The sequence below is a fragment of the Chionomys nivalis genome, chromosome 2, assembly GCF_950005125.1.
Source record: "Chionomys nivalis chromosome 2, mChiNiv1.1, whole genome shotgun sequence".
Taxonomy (NCBI): domain Eukaryota; kingdom Metazoa; phylum Chordata; class Mammalia; order Rodentia; family Cricetidae; genus Chionomys; species Chionomys nivalis.
In genome coordinates, this window is record NC_080087.1 from 83,987,163 (window position 1) to 84,007,693 (window position 20,531).

Sequence of the window (20,531 nt, forward strand, 5' to 3'; positions counted from 1 at the left end):
TTCTCTGTGGTTTATTCATTTTTTAAACTTTTTGTTTGCTTTTTGAGAAGGGCTTTGTTCTCTGTGTGGCACTGGCAGTCCTGGAACTCACTCTGTAGACCAGGCTGCCCTCGAACTCACAGAGAGTTCTGCCTCTGCCTCCCGAATACTGGGCATGCGCCACCACCGTCTGATTAAAAATTTTATTTTTTTATTTTCTATTTATTTATTTGTTTGTTTGTTTGTTTTTTATTTTGTTTTTCGAGACAGGGTTTCTCTGTGGTTTTGGAGCCTGTCCTGGAACTAGCTCTTGTAGACCAGGCTGGTCTCGAACTCACATAGATCCGCCTGCCTCTGCCTCCCGAGTGCTGGGATTAAAGGCGTGCGCCACCACCGCCCAGCTATTTTTTTATTTTTTGACATTAAAAAATATCTGTATGGGGGCTGGAGAGATGGCTCAGAAGTTAAGAGCATTGCCTGGTCTTCCAAAGGTTGAGTTCAATTCCCAGCAACCACATAGTGGCTCACAACCATCGGTAATGAGGTCTGGTCCCCTCTTCTGGCCTGCAGGCATACACACAGGCAGAATATTGTATCCATAATAAATAAATAAATATTAAAAAAAAAGAGCACTGACTGTTCTTCTAGAGGACCGGGGTTCAGTTCCCAGCACCCACAGGGCAGCACGCAACTGTCCAGTTCCAGGGGACACCTTCACACCAATGCATATATAAATTATTCTTTTAAAATCTACGTGTTGTGCGGTATTTATGTCTGTGTATCACATGCATGGACTTCCAGGTATTTTTGACTAAGCCTGTGGCTGCTGGGAATCAAACCTGGGTCCTCCGGAAGAGCAGTTGGTGCTCTTAACCACTGAGCCATCTCTCCAGCACTAACTGGGACACTTTTGAAGCACTCCCGGAAAGTTTGTGCTGGAGCTTGGTAGATTTGTGTGTGGTAACTGTGACTCTGACCTGGAGTGTACCAGCGGAGAGCACAAGCTCCTCCTCTCCTTCTTAGCCCCATCGCATGGAGTACATATGAGCTCGGGTCCTTGGTGCTGAGGGTGAGCTCTCTTGCTGAACTCAGGCTGGCAGGTGTTATTTGGATCCTAAGTGTCCCCCAAAGACCCTTAGGCTGAAGATTGGTCACCAGCCAGTGTCACTATTGATTGTGGAACCTTTAAGTGGAGACTAGTTGAAGGAAGGAAAGACATGGTGGTGCACACTTGCAGGGGCTGGTGGGATCCTGGCTCCCCCCCCACCCCCTCTGCTTCCCCTGCTACTGAGAGATAAGCAGCGTTGCCACGGGCTCCTTGCTGTGACGCTGTCTTACCACAGGCAGAGATAATAACAACGAGGGTCAAGTAGTCACAGATGGAAATCTCTGCAGCCCTGCCTTTCCTCGTTTTCCCTGTTTGGAAAGCTAGGGGTCGGATCCGGGACCTCGTGCTGCTTGGCCAGTTTCGGATCACTGAGCTATGGCCAGGCTCCTTTCCTGTGTACAGTGTTTGCACGTCTGAGGACTGGAGTGTGCATGCCCCTGTAAATGTTAGGTGGGCATGGTGGGCCTGCCTGTCATTCTAGCCTGGGAGGGGGGGCACGGGGTGGGGTTGGGGTCTCCAGAGCAAGCTGACTAGCAAGACTAGCCACTATCAGTGAGCTCTGGGTTTGAATGAGAGACATACCTTGAAGTATGAGGGGGAAGAGCAACAGAGGATTATTCCCAACATTAACCTCGGACCTCCATATGCATGCTCATATACGCAGACGCACACATACCCACATGTATACTTACACACGTGCGCACACACACGCACGTGCACACACAGAGAAAAAAACTCTCGTCCATATTTGTCACAGTCACCAACAAGCTGGTCGGGAAGTTGGGCATACCTCTTGCTTGCTGACTAGGGGTGTGTGTGGGCAGGGGGAGGGGCGCCAGCATATCCTATGGATCTATTTCTTGTGATGTCTGATGGCACTCAGTATGTGTGGTCCGTATGTGGCTTGTGCAAATCTGTAGGCAGTTTGTGCAAACCATGTCTTGTATCTGTTTGGGGTTGGCCCTCTGGGTTGAGTCTATCAGAGTGAGTCTACATGCTCTGTGGTGGGGGTAGGTGCCACCGGCTGTGCGCCCAAGAACACCACAGCCCTCGGGTACATTTGTTTCCGCCCCCGCCCGCCCATTACGGCTAGCTCCTCCTTCTTACTGTACCCGCCCCCGCCAGCCCAATACGGCTAGCTCCTCCTTCAGGAGTTATAATTAAGCAATTAAACAATTAAGCCATCTTCCAAAAAGTTGTTCTACCTAGAATCCCTTGAAAGAGCTAATGAGGGTTAATATTTTACATGCAGGCCCAAGCCTAGTGACTCACTCTCCAGAACGCAGGGCTGCACACACATCATAAGCCTGAGGGCAGCGGTCTCTTCCAGGCTGCGCAATGGTACAAAGAATGGCTTCGTGCTACTTGCCTACTTCCAGTGCTTTCCTTCCTTGCTCCCTCCCTTCCTTCCTCTCTCTCTTTTCTCTCCTTGAGATGGGAACCTATGCCAGGCAAATACTCTGCCCCGAGCAATATTCCCAGCCCTCTTTTTATTTTAATTTTTTAAAAAATTTATGTGTGGGGCTGGAGAGATGGCTCAGTGGTTAAGAGCACCGCCTGCTCTTCCAAAGGTCCTGAGTTCAATTCCCGGCAACCACATGGTGGCTCACAACCATCTGTAATGGGGTCTGGTGCCCTCTTCTGGCCTGCAGGCATACACACAGACAGAATATTGTATACATAATAAATAAATATTAAAAAAAAATTTATGTGTGTGAGTTTTTTTTGGGGGGGTATGTATGTATATGTGCCACATGTCTGCAGTGCCGTCTGAGGCCAGAAGATGGCGTCGGATCCCCTGGAGCTGAAGTTGTAGGTGGCTGTGAGCCACCAGGTGGGTGCTGGAATTGAAGCCGAAGCTTGCTAATGTTCCTTTTCTCTTCTGATTTTTGGTTTATTGAGACAGTGTTTCTCTGGGTAACCCTGGCTGTCCTGGAACTCACTCTGTAGATCAGGCTGGTCACCTGCTTCTGCCTCCTGGGTTCTGGGATTAAAGGCAGCCCTGCGCCACCACCCACCCAGGTTTCTTTGTGGGTTTTGAGGCCTTCGGCTCACTGAGTAGCCCAGACCTGTCTGAGGAGGGAGAATGGCAGGCCTGTACCACAATCCTGGCCTGGCTTACTTCCTTAAAACACCAAGCGGAGCTGGAGAAATGGCTAGGCAGTTCAGAGCCCCGGCTGCTCTTCCAGAGACCTGGGTTCAATTCCCAGCACCTGCCTGGTGGCTCCCAATAGTAACTCCACTTCTAGGGCACCTGATGCCCTTTTCTGCCTTGTGGGCAAAACATAAGAACAAGTCTTAGAATGCAAAGGTCCCTCGGGTGCGGGTCTGCAGCGGATCTCACCAGCGCCCTCCCTCCTTCACAGCTGCCTGAGCTAACAGCCTGACTCCAGGTTCTCCTAGTTTTACCATGGGGGTCACATGACAACACCCTGGCCAATGAGTTCGGAATAAGTTTTGAATTGTGCCTCTTCCAGGTTTGTACTCCAGCCAAGGCAGGTTTGGAATTCCTCATAACCCGGACTGTCCTCCAAATCACCAAGGCTAACCTCCTGCCTCCGCCTCCTGAATGCTAGGACTTCAGTGACCTACCATGACCAGCTCTGGTGCTCTTCCTTAAAGGCTGCTTCTGGATGTGAGGTAGGAGAGGATGGGAATACACCAAGGTGTACAGAGACGGCTGCTGACACGGAGATCATCATACTAGTGAGTATGTGAGCCCCTAAAGAAAGTGAGTCAAGCTGCAGGGAGGGCGTGGTTACGCACGCCTTTATTCCTAACACCTAGGAGAAAGGGCGTGGTTACACAGGCCTTTATTCCTAGCACCTGGAAGAAAGCGGTTAAGAAGGATCTCTGAGTTTGAGGCCAGCCTGGCTTACACAGTAAGTCCAGGCCAGACTACGTCTCAACAACAACAACAAAGCCGGACCTGAGCTTTCATCCTCATAAGCCCCGTTGTCTTGGCTGTTACAGCAGCAGAGTATTTAAGAGGAAGCCGTATGTAGACTGTGTTTGCAGGACGTTGACGGGAGCCTTCATGAGCTGCGTGCTGGGATGGACGCTGGTCCTCTGCTACAGCGCACTTTTTTTTTATTGATATTTATTGAGCTCTACATTTTTCTCTGCTCCCCTCCCTGTCTCTCCCCTCCCTTCTTCAACCCTCCCCCAAGATCCCCATGCTCCCAATTTACTCAGGAGATCTTGTCTTTTTCTACTTTCTACTTCCCATGTAGCTTATATCTATGTAAGTCTCTCTTAGTGTCTGCACTGTTGTCTAAATTCTCTGGGATTGTGGTTTGTAGGCTGGCTTTCTTTGCTTTATGTTTAAAAACCACCTATGAGCCGGGCGATGGTGGCGCACGCCTTTAATCCCAGCACTTGGGAGGCAGAGGCAGGCGGATCTCTGTGAGTTCGAGACCAGCCTGGTCTACAGAGCTAGTTCCAGGACAGGCTCCAAAGCCACAGAGAAACCGTCTCGAAAAACCAAAAAAAAAAAAAAAAAAAAAAAACCACCTATGAGTGAGTACATGTGATAATTGTCTGTGTCTGGGTTACCTCACTCAAAATAATGTTTTCTAGCTCCATCCATTTTCCTGCAAAATTCAAGCTGTCGTTATTTTTTCTGCTGTGTAGTACTCCATTGTGTAAATGTACCACATTTTTCTTATCCATTCTTCGATTGAGGGGCATTCAGGTTGTTTCCAGGTTCTGGCTATTACAAACAAAACTGCTATGACCATAGTTTAGCACATGCCCTTGTGGTACAATTGGACATTCTTTGGATATATACCCAAAAGTGGTATTACTGGGTCTTGAGGAAGGTTGTTTCCTAATTTTCTGAGAAATCGCCACACTGACATCCAGAGGGGTTGTACCAGCTTGCATTCCCACCAGCAATGCAGAAGTGTTCCCTTTTGGCCGGGCAGTGGTGGCGCACGCCTTTAATCCCAGCACTCGGGAGGCAGAGGCAGGCGGATCTCTGTGAGTTCGAGACCAGCCTGGTCTACAAGAGCTAGTTCCAGGACAGGCTCCAAAACCACAGAGAAACCCTGTCTCGAAAAAAAAAAAAAAAAAAAAAAAAAAAAAGTGTTCCCTTTTCCCCACAACCTCTCCAGCATAAATTGTCATCAGTATTTTTGATCTTGGCCATTCTTACAGGTGTAAGATGGCATCTCAGAGTTGTTTTGATTTGCATTTCTCTGATGACTAAGGATGCTAAACATTTCCTTAAGTGTCTTTCAGCCATTTTAGATTCCTCTGTTTAGGTCTGTACTCCATTTTTTTTTTTATTGGATTATGTGATCTTTTGGTGTCCAATTTCTTGAGTTCTTTGTGTATTTTGGAGATTAGTCCTCTGTCTGATGTGGGGTTAGTGAAAATCTTTTCTCATTCTGTAGGCTGTCGTTTTGTCTTGTTGACCGTGTCCTTTGCTTTACAGAAGCTTTTCAGTTTTAGGAGGTTCCATTTATTGTTTCTCTCAGTGTCTGTGCTGCTAGAGTTCTATTTAGGAAGTGGTTCCTTGTGCCAAATGTGTTCAAGTGTACTTCCCACTTTCTCTTCTATAAGGTTCACACTTTTTTTTAAGTTTATTTGCATGCATGGATGTCTGTGTAAGGGGGTCAGATTTTGGAATTATAGATAGTTGAGAGCTGTCATGTGGGTGCTGGGAATTGAACCCAGGTCTAACCACTGAGCACTGAGCTGTCTCCCCAGCCCCACAGCAAGCACTCTTAGCCAGGAGCCGCCTCTCCAGCGCTCAGGATATTATTGTAAGTAAAAAGATGTAAATCCACTGGGTGGTGGTGGCGCACACCTTTAATCCCAGCACTCAGGAGGCAGAGGCAGGCGGATCTCTGCGAGTTTGTGGCCAGCCTGGTCTACAAGAGCTAGTTCCAGGATAGGCTCTAAACCTACAGAGAGACCCTGTCTCAAAAAACAAGCAATACAAAAGTTGTAAAGCCATCTCTTGGAGGAGCCTAGGTGCCACCCCTTCATCCAGATTTTTTTTTTTGGAAGGGGTCTTTTTATGTACTTCTTGCTATTCTTGGAACCCACTCTGTAGACCACGCTGGCCTTGAACTTGGAGCTCTACCTGCCTCTGCTCCTAAGTGCTAGGATTAAAGGTGTGCCCACCACCGCCGCCCACCATGAATCACTACCATGATCTTCCCGAATCAAGAGACTCCCACATCCTCCTGGGTTCTGATTAATTTAATGCACAAATCTCAAAAGTCAACAGCAGACAGAAGTGAATAATATTAAACAGGGGAAGGAAAGGGCCACAGGCGGACAGACAGAGGGGCCCTGTCAGGGCCACAGCAGGGGACCACGTCCTTCCTTCAGTGTCACATCTCGTCCAACCCGTAGTCCTCCTCGGGGAAGTCCCCCACGGTGACAAGAGCCGGCTTGACAAAGGCGCCGTACTTGGGCTGGCATTCAAAGTAGCGTTTCCCATCCACACTGCAGGGCAGGACGGGAAGGCAGCAGTGAGGGGCTGAGGGGCGGCTACCACTCCACGAGCCAGCGTGCGAGGGCTCCCACATACACGGACAAGCACACACAGCAGCGGTCAACGTTACCTGCCATCGTTCTTCCCTAAGGGTTCGTCGTACCGGACACCAACCCAGTAGCCTGGCTTGAAATCTGTAAGTCCTGCCCAGGAGAGAAATCAGGTGAAACCTCTAGATGGAGCTCACTCCTGGCTCATGCTTCCTGGTGGAGAAGGGCTGCCATGGAGACAGACTCCTACCTCCACTGCTTAATGGGCAATGTAGCATGGATAAGCCAGGCTTCAGGTTAGTGACTGACTGCATAGATTCCATAGGAGCTGGGCGAGGTGGTGCACACCTTTAATACCAGCACTTGGGAGACTGAGGCCAGCCTGGTCTTCCATGATGCTGTGACCAAGTGCATGGAGCCAAATGGCCATGAGCTGAACCCTCCGAAACTATGAGCCAAAAGACATCTTTCCGAATGTTCTGTCAAGCTTCCAGTCACAGTGACAGAAAGACACCTACCTACATACATGACAGTGCCTCGGCGAAGGGACTGGCCAGGTGCCTGCACCTCGCAACGGCTACCCACAGAGATGGCACTGGCTTGGGCCTTCTCCTCGCTGAGGCGCTGGGCGGCTTCAGCCTCTCGCTGTGCCCGAAGTTCTTCATTGTACGGGCCTACCTTGCTGCGCTTCATGAAGGACCGAACTGTGTCTGTGGGCAGGGTGGGGACGGGGATGGGGGACAGGGTCAAACCTGATCTTCAGAGCACGTTCCTCTCACAAAGGCCAGCGTTCATGCAGAAATTCTATTCTGAGTGTTTAAGAGCTGCCGCCACCTCAAGCCTCTCCCCTACTTTCCTCTTCCTACCCCCATCTGCCTCCCGTCCCTCACCTGACCCTATTTCTCCACACACACCCCGGTCTGGTACCCCATTCATCTTCATCTGGCTCCTGAAATGCTCCCCTGTCTACCCACCCTGACCTTCCTCAGATGCCTGCTCCAAATGCCACACCACCCTGCACACATCCCATGCCATCTTTGCCACTACTCCCTCAACCCAATCCCCAACCCACCTCGAGTCCCCGTCTTTCAGAGGCCCCTTTGCCTGCCTAACCCCATGAGGGCCACTCTACCCCAGCTGCCTTGACTCATCCATCTCCCAGTGTCTGTCTCTGAGTCCCACCTCCCACTCTCCAAGGCCTGCTCCTGCTGCCTGGCCTGTGATGGCCCCACTGTCTCTCCCAGCCTTCTGAACCCCACACGCCCCCTCCAGCCCGGCCCAAGCACTCTGTACTTTGCCTCCGGTCATAAGCTTCTGATGAGATCTCGAATTTCTCCACCTTGGACACGTCCTCATATTCTCCAAGCCGGACGCCACTGTGGTCAATGACCTTTGGTAAGAGGAGGGGGGTCAGTGGGGAATGGGGTCGCTAGAGAAGACCTGGGATGCTGGCATCAAGTCACACACTGGGTACAGTCCTGGAGACTTTAGCAGAAGCCACACTCCTCCCCTGCCCGCCACCAGCACAGCAGAACAGACACCGGCCACTCCCCTTCCTCACCCCCAGCTCAGCCCCTGAATACTGCATGTGCCCCCAGATGTCCTCCACACGCTGGCGTCAACATCTCCTGAAACCAGCTGGAGATCTCAAGTCTGGCTCACATCCTTCCTCTGAGGGTGGTCCCCACCTCCAGAACCAGGATCATCTGGGTCTCTGGTTTCCCTATTCTGCCTGTCCTCCATCTGGCTTCCCGCCTACAACCTGAGGTGCCATGAACACCCGAGGCACAGCAGACCCCTCATGCTCAGCGCCCTCCTAATGTCCACTGTCCTCCCCAATAGCTCTCGGAAGCCGCACGACACCTGCTCCCAGAAATCCTCACAGATCTCACTGAAGGCCCAGCCTCCCCAGCACCCGAGATGCCAAGCTCTCCTGCACAGCCCTCATTCCCACAGATTTTCCTGTCTGGTTCTGTGATCACTCAGCTAATGCCACCATACCCCGTGGGTAGGGCTAACACAGGCCTTCTGGGTTATGTCACGCAACTATGCCCAACCCAAAACAGATGTTTGAAGAACCAGTAACAGGATACCTGAACAGAAAAAAAAATGACCAGTTTTCCAGGCTTAGTGGCCAGGGCAGACCCAGGTCAAAATTCTACCAAGAGTTCACCCTCAAGGTAAATTCCAGGGCTGGAGAGATGGCTCAGCAGTTGAGAGCATTGGCTGCTTTTCCAGAGGACCCAGGTTCAATTCCCAGCACCCACACGACAGCTCACACCCGTCTGTAACTCCAATCTTTTTAAAAAAAAGTCAGGCCGGGCGGTGGTGGCGCACGCCTTTAATCCCAGCACTTGGGAGGCAGAGGCAGGTGGATCTCTGTGAGTTCGAGACCAGGCTGGTCTACAAGAGCTAGTTCCAGGACAGGCTCCAAAACCACAGAGAAACCCTGTCTCGAAAAACTTAAAAAAAAAAAAAAAAGTCAGAATCACTGAAAGTTTTGTTGTGTTTTTTTTTTTTTTTTTTTTTTTTTTTAAAAAAAAGGAAGAAAGAAAGAGTAAATTCCAGTGTTGGGAGGGCGGCCCAGGCCTATAATCTCAGCACTCTGGAGGTAGAGGCAGGAGGATTGCGAGTTCAAGGACAAGTACAGTCTGGAGAACACACACACACACACACACACACACACACAGAAATCAAACTGCATAAGAACCAACAAACAGAACGAAACAACAGCAACAATTCCTTCTCCCACAAACGGGGATAAGGGAACCACAGTCCTGGCGTTATTCTGGGGGTCAATGAATCAGCAGAGACTCGGTGATTCATGGAGGACCCTGTCTGTGCTGGGCCCTATTCCCATAGTTGGTGATACAGCACTGACCTACAGCAAGAGCGACTTCTGCCCTCCCAGAATTCTAATCAGGGAGACGACAAAAAGCCAGACCAGTGAGAAAGCCCCATGATATGCTAGAGCATGGGAACAGCTAAGAGCAAAGAGAAAACTCAAAATATGCTTTAAAAAAGGAGAAAGAGCCGGGCGGTGGTGGCGCACGCCTTTAATCCCAGCACTTGGGAGGCAGAGGCAGGCGGATCTCTGTGAGTTCGAGACCAGCCTGGTCTACAAGAGCTAGTTCCAGGACAGGCTCCAAAACCACAGAGAAACCCTGTCTCGAAAAACCAAAAAAAAAAAAAAAAAAAAAAAAAAAAAAAGGAGAAAGAGAGGTCAACTTTTTATACTAAGTTATCTAACTCCACCTGGCATGTGGAGACAAGCTCAGGAACAGAGGGCTAGCCGTGGCTACACAGGGAGTTTGAGGCCAGTCAGGGAAGCACAAAACTATCTCAGAAAAACAAGAGGTGCTGGAGAGGTGGCTCAGCAGTTGAAAGCACTGGCTGCTCTTGCAGAACCCAGGTTCGGTTCTCAGCACCCACATAACAGCCCACAACACCTGCAACTCCAGTTCCAGGGGATCCAATGTCCTCTTCTGGCCTCTACGCATAGACACACATACAGGCAAAAGACTCACACACATAAAACAAAATGAATAAATCTAAAACAAACCAAAACAGCGAAAAAGGGAAAGAACCGAAGGACAGTTGCAGCAGGATGGCTCAGAGGGCAAAGGTGCTGATGGCAAACCCAGTCCTCGGAGGGCAACTGAAGACTCACGCAGAGGAGAAAACCATACCTGTGTGCACCATGGCACAAGATAAATAAAAACAAAACACATGAAACTGCTGACTCGTAAAGGTGCTGTCTGGAAGGCCATTTTCTTGTCTGTGCTAACAACTGAGCTTAGGCCTTGTGGTTCCACCACACCTGGCCCTTCCATTGTGTGTGTGTGTAGGCCAGAGGACAACTTTGCGGAACGGTTCTCTCCTTGATGAGGGTCCAGGAACTGATCTCAGGCTGACTGGCTCCTGCGACCAGCTCCTATTTGTTTTTGAGACAGGGTTTCACTGTGTAGTCCTGGTTATCCTGGAACTCACTAGCGTAGCCCAGGCTGGCCTTGAATTTACAGAGATCCACCTGCCACTGTCTCCCAAGTGCTGGGATTAGAGGTGTGTGCCATCACTGCCTGGCTTGTTTGTTTATTTTTTGGTTTTTCGAGACAGGGTTTCTCTGTAGCTTTGGAGGCTGTCCCGGAACTAGCTCTTGTAGACCAGACTGGCCTCAAACTCACAGAGATCCGCCTGCCTCTGCCTCCCGAGTGCTGGGATTAAAGGCGTGTTGCACCACCGCCTGGTGTTTATTTTGTTTTTTAATTGAGTACCACTGTTTATCTTAGGCTTGCCTCCTAACTCCTCCTGAATGCTGAGATTACAGGTGTGCCCACTGTCTCCAGCGCTGGAGGAACTTCTTAAGATCAGAAGGCTCAGCCATGTGGGTTTATGGAAGTGAACTTTGTGGACAGAGAATACAACACAAGACAGGAAAGGGAATGGAGGCAGAGCTAGAATCGGACGTCTAAGAGGCCTTTTGTGTTCTTGCTTCTCCCAGCCTGGCTAGCCTGACTGCTCCTGGTCGTTCACAATTCTTTAGCGCTCTGTACCCCTCCATGTAAGTAGCCTCAGGATATAGCTCAAACATCCATTCCTCCAGGAAGCCTTTTCTAACGTCCCCAAGTGAAGTCAAGTGCCTCTCCTGTATTTGACCACTCCCCCAGGGTGCCTCTAACCGGGTCCAGACAACTCTGGTCTGTCACTGTCTACTGAACACTGCTTTTCACCAGGCTTAACTGGGGGTTCATGAGGGCAAGGCCTATACTAGTTATCACACCCGGCAAAGCACAGCAAGTATTTGCTCAATAAATAAACAAACGAATGAACGTGGTGTGGGGTCCCAGGAAGGGGGGGCCTCACATGGATGCGGCAGCCATCATCTACAGGATAGGAGCCCAGCAATGCATCCTCTTGATCCAACTTGCTGTAGAATTTGTCGTCGGCGCCATACAGCTCCAGTTCCATGCAGGAAGCAGGACTGCCCACCACCAGTTCTAGTTTACACTGCGGCAAGGCGGTAGGAGAGGGGAAAGGCTGTCAGAGGCCTCACTTTCAGGCTCCTGTCAACAGCTATGATGGCGTCGCTGCTGTTCCCAAAGGCCTGGACCCAGCACAGTCCCCTCTGGGTCCCGCCCCCTCGGCTCTATGGAGCACCTGATTTTCCCGGGTCCCGCCCCTACCCTGTGGACTGTTTCTCTGGGGCTCCCACGCCCCGGAGGCTGGTAGCCAGTCTCTGCAGCCTCGCCTCAAGCTCCGCCCACTAGCCTCAGGCCCCGCCCCGGACCCCGCCCCCAAGGCCACACCTTGAACTCTGCGATGGTCAGGCTACGACTGTACCGCTTCTCCGAGCGGAAGCTGTTGAGAGAGCTGCTGATGAAAACCGTCACAGTGGGCGCCGAAATCCCCGTCACCTCCATCTCGCCGCGCTCTGTAGTGACCCGCGATCCGGTTCAGCAGCCTCACACCGGCTCCGCAGTGGCCGCCGCTGCTTCTGGGATATCAGTCCCACCCCTGGTCCCGAAGCTGGCCAATACAAGCGCTCCAACAAACACGACCGGCCAATCGCTATCGTCCGTTCTCCACCTCCAGGCTGAGTCTCGGGCAGGTCCAGCCAATCCCGAGAGGGCGTCCATGCCTCTCGGTTCTTCCAATAGCTGCACGGTAAGCCGCCCAGGAGGGCGGGAGGAGGAGGACGCCAAGAAGAAAGACTGGCTGGAGTTAGCCTGGTTCGCCATGAGTAAGCTCGGCGCATGTGCCTGACGCCAAGAAGAGAGCGAAGGCTTCTTCCGTTTAAGCTCAGTGCCTTGCGGGTGGCGTTGCGCATCCTAGTCTCACCCCTTGTCCTAGGTCCGTGCTACTCTGTAAATCGAGAAGCAAGGTTCCGAAATCGGGACTGATTACCAGAGGGTACCAAAGGATTGCGGCAAGCCGTCAGCCAGACCCCCCCGCAAGAGCGAGAGCCCGCGTGCGCGCGCAGCCCCTGCCCGCGGCCTGACCCTTCCCGCGGTCCGTAGAGCGGCCGCGCAAGCGCGGAAGATTCGACAAGCCCGTCGCTATGGAACCGGACGGGACCTACGAGCCGGGCTTCGTGGGTATTCGATTCTGCCAGGAATGGTGAGTCCCGGGCAGCTGGTGTGGCAAAGCAGTGAGGATTGGCTTCGGGGCTGACCTGTGACCTCCCTCTCCCCACAGTAATAACATGCTGTACCCCAAGGAGGACAAGGAGAACCGCATTCTGCTGTACGCGGTGAGTGCCGGCCCCCTCTTCAGCCCTCCTCTCCGCTCCCTGCTGGGTCCCACGCTTTTGCCTCTTAACTGCCTCTCAATGCACCCTCTCTCCTTCTTGCCCTTCCCCTCCGGGGATCATCCTGAGCTCCTTTCCTCTGATATGTTTGTGACACCCCTCCCACCGCTGTAGTGCCGCAATTGCGATTACCAGCAGGAAGCTGACAACAGCTGCATCTACGTCAACAAAATCACGCACGAAGTGGAGTGAGTGGCGGGACCCCGGCTTGGGGCACGGGTATGCTCTTGGGACACCCAGTCTAACCGTAATTACTCGCTTCCCCATCCCTGCAGCGAGCTGACCCAGATCATCGCAGACGTGTCGCAGGACCCCACGCTACCTCGGACGGAGGACCACCCTTGCCAGAAGTGAGTGGCCTGGGGAAAAGAGAGTGGCTGTCCCCTGGTGATGACGAGGGTCTTTTCACACTTTTAGTAACTGAACCGTCCCCGTAGGTGTGGCCACAAGGAGGCAGTGTTCTTCCAGTCCCACAGTGCCCGAGCTGAGGTGAGTGGGCCACCTTCCTAGGTGACTGAGTGGTTCCCCAGGGGGTGAGAACGCCAGTTTGAGGCTGATCCTATGCTTCCTCGAATCAAGATCGGAAAGTTCCTTTTTTGGGGTACCCCACACTACTGTCCCCTGGGCTCAGACCCTTTCTAATTGAACGTTCTTGCCAGGACGCCATGCGCCTCTACTACGTATGCACCGCCCCACACTGCGGCCACCGCTGGACTGAATGACCCTTCCCCACCTATAATAAATGCCAGTTTTTATACTAGTGTTTCCCGTTTATTCGTCTTGTGGATAGGAAGCGCCGGTATATCAGGGTGTGCGGTGGAGCGTGCGATGCTGTGCGTAAGCATCAGGCCGAGAGCTGGTGAAGCCACAGTCTTCACACACGTGCAGCTTCTCCCTGCGCTCCCGGTAAGCGTAGCTGGCCGGCTGCCCGTGCACCTTGGCAAGATGAGCTTCAAGGGAGCAGCGCTGAGTGAAAGCTTTCCCACAGGCTCCACAGCGGAACGGCCGTATTCCTGTAAAGATGAGAGACAGGGGCAATGGCTGCCGACTCTAGGCTTGGGCTGTAAACTGTAGGTGGACTTCCCACCTTGCATTTCCTGTCGTTATTCCAGGCTGGGCAGACACTGACATTCACAGCCCACCAGCCATCTGCTATCCCTTCCTTAAGGCAACAGGAGCCAGACCTTGGATGGGGAAGCTCTCCTGAGAAAGGCAGGGGCCCTGAGCAACTTGGGAAGTCCCCTTAACTGCTCTAAATCTGGATTCCAAAAGTTTATTGTTCTGTTGTGAGATGGTTTCTCTGTGTAGCCCTGGTGGTTCTGAACTCGCTCTGTAGACCAGGCTGACCTCAAATTCACATAAATCTGCCTGCCTCTGCCTCCCAAGTGCTAGGATTAAAGGTGTGTGCCACCATCACCCGGCTTTATTGATTTATTTATTTATTTTATTTATTTTTTTGTTTTTGTTTTTCGAGACAGGGTTTCTCTGTGGCTTTTGAGCCTGTCCTGGAACTAGCTCTGTAGACCAGGCTGGTCTCGAACTCGCAGAGATCCGCCTGCCTCTGCCTCCCAAGTGCTGGGATTAAAGGCGTGCGCCATCATCGCTCGGCTGATTGATTTATTTTTTAATGATTTATTTTTATTTTATGTGCATTGGGTATTTGCTTACATGTTTGTCTGTGTAAAGGCATAGGGTCCTCCAGAACTAAAATAACAGACCCCTGGGAGCTGCCATGTAGGTGCTGGGAGCGGAACCGAGCTACTCTGGAAGAGCAGCCCATGCTCTTAACCACTGAGCCACGCCTGCAGTCCTGTTGATTTATTTTGGAGACAAGGTCTCTGTGTAGCCCTAGTTGGCCTGGAACTCAGATCAGCTGGGATTAAAAGCAAATACTACCAAGCTTGGCATAGGTTTTTAACTATGTTTTGTTTAGTGTGTTTGTGTGTGCATGAGAGTGAACCTGTGCACAAATGCCATGGCACAAGTCAGAAGGCAATTGAGGGAGTCTGATTCTACATCACCTGCGTCCTGGGGATTGAACTCAGGTCGTCAGGCTTGCCAGCAATTGCCTTTACTCACTGAGAAATCTTGCTGGCCCCAGAACCTGAATTCTGTAGCCAGCACCCATCTCTACCCTCTGCCTGACCCCTTTCTTTTTTTTTTTTTTTTTTTTTCTTTTTTTTTTTTGGTTTTTCGAGACAGGGTTTCTCTGTGGCTTTGGAGCCTGTCCTGGAACTAGCTCTACCCTCTGCCTGACCCCTTTCTTAATGCCATCTTTTTTTTTTTTTTTTTTTTCGAGACAGGGTTTCTCTGGTTTTGGAGCCTGTCCTGGAACTAGCTCTTGTAGACCAGGCTGGTCTTGCTGCCATCTTATTCCCGCCCCCTATGAGGTGCATCATGTCTCTGGTCTCTCGTGACGTGTCCCTGCTACTCCCCACCCCCTTGGGACCTTATACCCCATGCATCTCCCTCTGGTTCATTCTCTTGCCATCCCCATCTGGTGTCCGGAAGACCCTCATTGTCCCTGCTGTCGCTCACCCGTGTGCGTCCTCATGTGGCGCTTGAGATCGAAGGCGTCGTGGAAGCCCTTGCCGCAGCAGCGGCACACGTGGCGCCGTGCCGGGCTATGGCACTTGAGGTGCCGAGTCAGCATGCGCTGCAGTGGGAAGGCCTTGGGGCAAAGCGGGCAGCCAAGTGTCCCCGGGGCCCTGGGAGCAGCGGTCAGGGTTCCCTGTGAGGACTGCCAGAGGGGTGCAGGAGTTAGCCGGGCCAGCTGGATCCTGCCCAGGCTCCGCTACTCTAACAGCTGAGGACCATGAGAAGAGAGTCTGTGGGTAGTGGGGACAGGTGCCACCCTCTTCTCAAGACCTTCCTTAACCAATCCCATCACTGACCATGTCCCTCCATTGCCAGGAACACACTTTGCTGATACAAGCTTTCCTAGTTTTATTGTGCTCCGTGAGGAAGTGGGCGTCAGTCCCTTCTGCTGGATCCTCAGCACCTTGCTCAGTGCTGGCTTCTCAGATACCGAGCTGACCCCAAGCTCTCTGGGTTTTGACTAGTACTTTCCTGCCTCTCAAAGACAGCACAGCTGGCCTTCCTGGGAGGTTAAGCCAGCAGAGCCCCTGCCCCCATCTCTGTTACCTTACCCAGTATTGATGTAAATCACGTTCCGCCTAGTTTGCACCCACTGGACACAGCTCCCTGGAGCAGGGTCCTACAGCCGCCCCCCCCCGCCCCCCCGGAGTGCGGGTCTTAACTGAGACTAGACTGAGCTGGCTGCTGGGAAGGGAGCGGCATGCCAAGTGAAGAAGGTTCTGGGCTGGAAGTGTGTGCAACAGGGCTTGGAGTAAGGGTCAGCCAGCTTCCCAAATGCGGATGGAAATTTGTCCCCGTGCCAGCTGCAGACTCACCGCTGCCCAAGTGTTTCTCAGACCAGGAGATCTGTGCGCTGGTGGCACTGCCAGGCTGCAGCAGTCTGGGGAGAGAAGCCAGAGGGTGACTCCTTGTGTCTCCTTGGCCCGTCATGGCCAGGCCCAGGGAGGTGCATACCTGGGATATAGGCATCTCCCCGGAGCTGGTCAGGCAGACGGCTCCAGTTAGGTGGTTGTGGACGGCGGCTCCTCACAAGGAAGACCCGGGGCATTGCTGTCAGGATGGTGCAGTGGTTCCCCACTCGACTGCCTCCTCTGTCTGCTCCCTGTCAGACCTCAGCCCAGAACTATGCAGAGCTAGGTGAGGTCAGGAGACCCACGGAGGAGCCTCATTCTCTTCATGCAAATTTTGGGACAAGCCTGGGGAGCAGCCTTAACTGGCTCTTGTTACCTCTGCTCCAGGGCCTGTCATTATGGCTCCTTCCCTAGGCCAGGCTCCCAAGGAACACTGCAATCTCCAGGGGCTGAGACGCTTAGAGGACCCCCAGAGAGGCTTGAGTGAGGGAAGAGCCTAGGCTATGCTTGAGTCTGGAGAGAAGAAAGATACATGGCCCCAGTCCTGGCACGGTGAAGGACTCCAGGGATGGTTTACCAGGCAAATCAGCCCGTGTCCGTTCCCCTCCACACACATCATCAGTCTGCCTGGTTATTCAAATCACACAGCTGTCCAAGGATGCGGGTGGGCACAGCTGTGATTGTTCTGTGCCACGGGTGTAGGGTGACAGCCGAACCTCCTCAGGCAGGAAGATCTCTCTGATCTTCAGACTTCTGAAGATGGCATCCATCTTTCTAGCTTAGGGCATTAAAATGCTGGTTTGTCAACAGTCCAGTTCCTAGTGAGTTCACAGGACCCCCCCAATCCCTGGAGCTGCCAGGAATTTACTACACTCCAGGTAGGCTGTTCTAGACTGATCCTTATCTGATGTCTGAACTAGGAGTCAATACTGGACACTCTCCCCACAGTTATCTTTGCTGCTTTATTATTTGTTTCTTTGTTTGAGACAGGGTTTCTCTGTGTAGCCTTGTGTGCCCTGGAATTTGCTCTGTTAACCAGGCTAGCCGCAAACACAGAGATCCTCCTGTCTCTACCTCCCAAGTGCTGGGATTAAAGATGTGTGCCACCCAGCCCAATTTCGTTTTACTCACACCAATAGAAGCCCTAAAACCTGGGTTCAAGGGATTGAACTCAGGTCACCAGGCTTGCATGGCAAATGCCTTCACCTGCTGAGCCATCTTACCACCACCACCCCTTGTAAAACAAAATAGAACAAAAACAGGGTCTTACGCATCCCAAGCTGGCTTCCAACTTACTATGTAGCCAAAGATGGTCTTTTTTGTTTGTTTGTTTTTTTTTTTTTTTGGTTTTTCGAGACAGGGTTTCTCTGTGGTTTTGGAGCCTGTCCTGGAACTAGCTCTGTAGACCAGGCTGGTCTCGAACTCACAGAGATCCGCCTGCCTCTGCCTCCCAAGTGCTGGGATTAAAGTTGTTTGTTTGTTTTTTGAGACAGGGTTTCTCTGTGGCTTTGGAGGCTGTCCTGGAACTAGCTCTTGTAGCCCAGGCTGGTCTCGAACTCACAGAGATCTGCCTGCCTCTGTCTCCCCAGTACTGGGATTAAAGGCGTGTGCCACCACTGCCAGGTGCCAGGATGGTCTTGAACTTGTGATCCTCCTACCTCTACCTCTCAAGTGCTGGGATTGTAGGCATATGCTACCATACTCATTCTCTGTGGTGCTGGGGATGGAGCCCAGGGCTTAGGGGGTGCCAGGCTAGCTCTCTATTAAATTACATCCCACTCCAGGAAAGATTCCTTTGCATTCCTTGTGTTAAGATGTGAGTAAGAAGTTCTCCGAAGGCTCATGTGCCGGTGAATCAATTGAGAACTGATCAGGTCATGAGGCTTCCAAGCTCACCCATGAATTAATCCACTGGCGGACTCGGAGTTTGATGGCATTCTTGAATTGGTAAAACTAAGTGGTGAGGCCTGGCTGGAGGAAGCGGGGCACTGAATTATGTACCTATGAAGAGCTCATCCCGTCCCCAGACCTCTCTCTGGCTCTCTGCTGCTGGCCACCATGAGATGAGCTGCCTTCTCTGCCACATCCAGGAAGTTCTGCTCTGTCTGAGGCCCACAGCAAAGTGGCAGTCAAGCATAGCTGGAAACCACAGCCTAAACAAACCTTTCCTGTTTCTCAGGTACTTTCATAAGGATGGGAAGGTGACTGGCACAGGAGTTGGTCTTGTGGATTCATCATGGCCTACAAGGGTAAAGCTTGCTTCCCGCCTGCATGCTGAGCTTTGCCATGCTGTCTCTGCACGTCCTACAGTGTAGGACCTGAACAAGTTGCCTCTCAAGGAGCCTTTAAAAAACATGACTTTTGTGTGCGTGTGTTTGTGTGAAGGTACATGAGAATGCAGGTGCCCGCAGTGGACAGAGGCATTGGGTCCCATGGAGCTGGAGTTACAGGTGGATGTGAACAGGTGTGGGTGTCAAGAGTGAGACTTGTGCCCATTGGAAAAGTCGTTTGTGCTCTTAACTGTGGAGCCAACTCTTCAACTTGTTTTTATTGTTGCTGTCTTTTTTTTTTTTTTTTTTTTTTTTTTAATGCTGAGATTGATGCAATCCAGGCTGGTCTCAAACTTATGTAGCTGAGGCTAGCCTTGAACTCCTGATCCTCTGGTCTCTACCTCCCATGTGCTAGAATAATAGAATTACAGGTGTGTGCTGTCCACACTCAGCTTCTCCATTCAGCATTCGGGTGTAAAGTGTCTTTCTGCTATGGTGTGTTAGTCTCCACAGAGCGCATGCTCAGTGTGACGTCAGCCAAGGGTGGCCATACCCAGTCCTGAAGTGGCTGGGCAGGCTCTGAGTTTCGCTGACCTGGCTGAGAAATGGGGCTGAAGTGACTCCATGTTTCACCTGCTGGACTTTATACTATGATCGGTGCCCTTGTGCAGGTTGGTGTCTCAAGCCAAGTGTGGGTACGGGGCACAGATGGTGATGGCAAAGGAGGGGCTGACACACGAGTGGGGAGAGCTATTTCCTTCTCAGGTGCCCTATGTACGCTTCCATGCCTCCTGTAGCCAGCTTGTAAAGGTCAAGCTGCTGGACAGCGGACTTCAGGTCTAACAAGAGCTGGTTTTGATTTTTGCTTTTTTTTTTTTTGAGACGTTTCTCTGTGTATCCCTGACTGTCCTGGAACTGACTCTGGAGACCAGGCTGACCTCAAACTCACAGAGAACTACCTGTGTCTGCCACAAGTGCTGAGACTAAAGGTGCATGCCACCACCGCCTGGCTGTTCTCTTTTTTTACATAAATTGTTAATATTATTTTTTTTTTTTTTTGGTTTTTCGAGACAGGGTTTCTCTGTGGTTTTGGAGCCTGTCCTGGAACTAGCTCTTGTAGACCAGGCTGGTCTCGAACTCACAGAGATCCGCCTGCCTCTGCCTCCCGAGTGCTGGGATTAAAGGCGTGCGCCACCACCGCCCAGCTGGTTTTTCTTTTTTTTTATTAAAGATTTATTTATTATGTATACAGTGTTCTGCCTGCATGTATGCCTGCAGGCCAGAAGAGGGCACTAGATCTCATTACAGATGGTTGTGAGCCACCATGTGGTTGCTGGGTATTGAACTCAGGACCTCTGGAAGAGCAGCCAGTGCTCTTAACCTGAGCCACCTCTCCAGCCCCTGTGGCTATCATCATCTTAATCAGAGCTCCTGTGACTACCCACAAAGAGACCTTCAACAAGATCAGGCCCACAGACCTTCCTTCCCAAGAGTGGATGGGATGAAGCTGGGTGTGGTCACAAGTGGCCTTTTTTTTTTCCTCCCCGTGACAGGGTTTCTCTGTGTAGCTTTGGAGCCTGTCCTGGAATTTGTTCGGTAGACCAGACTGGTCTTGAACTTACAGAGATCCGCCTGCCTCTGCCTCCCAAGTGCTGGGACTAAAGGCGTGTCACCACTGTCCGGCTGGCCTTCTTAGGGATATACTATGTGTCTGCTTGCCTACTGCCTGAGGGAGCTAGCTGGTGGCTCACGGAATGAAGCTGGATACAGTCCCATTCCCGGGCACTGGGTGGCTTGGGGTACTGCTGATTGTTCAGTGGTGTTTGTTTCCCACTTCCCCTGCTGCAGAAGTGACAGCAGCAACCTAGACCATGCAGGCTCCGGTGTGGATTTAGCCTAGGATTGTATGCACTGAGAAC

General features: G+C 51.7%; 4 protein-coding genes across 6 annotated transcripts; 2 read left to right on the plus strand and 2 right to left on the minus strand.

The window, feature by feature from the left end:
- Positions 1-6,282: 6,282 nt before the first annotated feature.
- On the minus strand, positions 6,283-12,059 carry Tbcb (tubulin folding cofactor B). Its single transcript, XM_057757282.1, has 6 exons — positions 11,893-12,059; positions 11,450-11,593; positions 7,880-7,976; positions 7,105-7,296; positions 6,667-6,739; positions 6,283-6,547 (listed from the first exon to the last, which is right to left on the minus strand). The coding sequence occupies exons 1-6, from the start codon at positions 12,004-12,006 to the stop codon at positions 6,433-6,435; spliced, it is 735 nt and encodes a 244-aa protein (XP_057613265.1). The 5' UTR covers positions 12,007-12,059; the 3' UTR covers positions 6,283-6,432.
- A 161-nt stretch (positions 12,060-12,220) lies between these two features.
- On the plus strand, positions 12,221-13,615 carry LOC130869051 (DNA-directed RNA polymerase II subunit RPB9-like). The gene is made up of 7 exons (XM_057761153.1): positions 12,221-12,326; positions 12,604-12,703; positions 12,782-12,836; positions 13,008-13,081; positions 13,169-13,243; positions 13,331-13,382; positions 13,553-13,615. Exons 1-7 carry the CDS (start codon positions 12,221-12,223, stop codon positions 13,613-13,615), a joined length of 525 nt encoding a protein of 174 aa, XP_057617136.1.
- LOC130866177 (DNA-directed RNA polymerase II subunit RPB9) lies at positions 12,292-18,548 on the plus strand. 3 transcript variants are annotated; one of them, XM_057757418.1, is made up of 6 exons: positions 12,292-12,703; positions 12,782-12,836; positions 13,008-13,081; positions 13,169-13,243; positions 13,331-13,382; positions 13,684-13,771. In XM_057757418.1, exons 1-6 carry the CDS (start codon positions 12,645-12,647, stop codon positions 13,732-13,734), a joined length of 366 nt encoding a protein of 121 aa, XP_057613401.1. In that variant the 5' UTR covers positions 12,292-12,644; the 3' UTR covers positions 13,735-13,771. The 3 variants fall into 3 exon arrangements, with proteins under 3 accessions (XP_057613401.1, XP_057613406.1, XP_057613395.1); XM_057757423.1 differs by lacking the exon at positions 13,684-13,771 and adding an exon at positions 18,522-18,548 and having other exon boundaries at positions 12,297-12,703; XM_057757412.1 differs by lacking the exon at positions 13,684-13,771 and adding an exon at positions 13,553-13,650 and having other exon boundaries at positions 12,299-12,703.
- Positions 13,698-16,539, minus strand: Ovol3 (ovo like zinc finger 3). The gene is made up of 4 exons (XM_057757397.1): positions 16,446-16,539; positions 16,307-16,371; positions 15,432-15,633; positions 13,698-13,906 (listed from the first exon to the last, which is right to left on the minus strand). The coding sequence occupies exons 1-4, from the start codon at positions 16,537-16,539 to the stop codon at positions 13,698-13,700; spliced, it is 570 nt and encodes a 189-aa protein (XP_057613380.1).
- Positions 18,549-20,531: the final 1,983 nt, after the last annotated feature.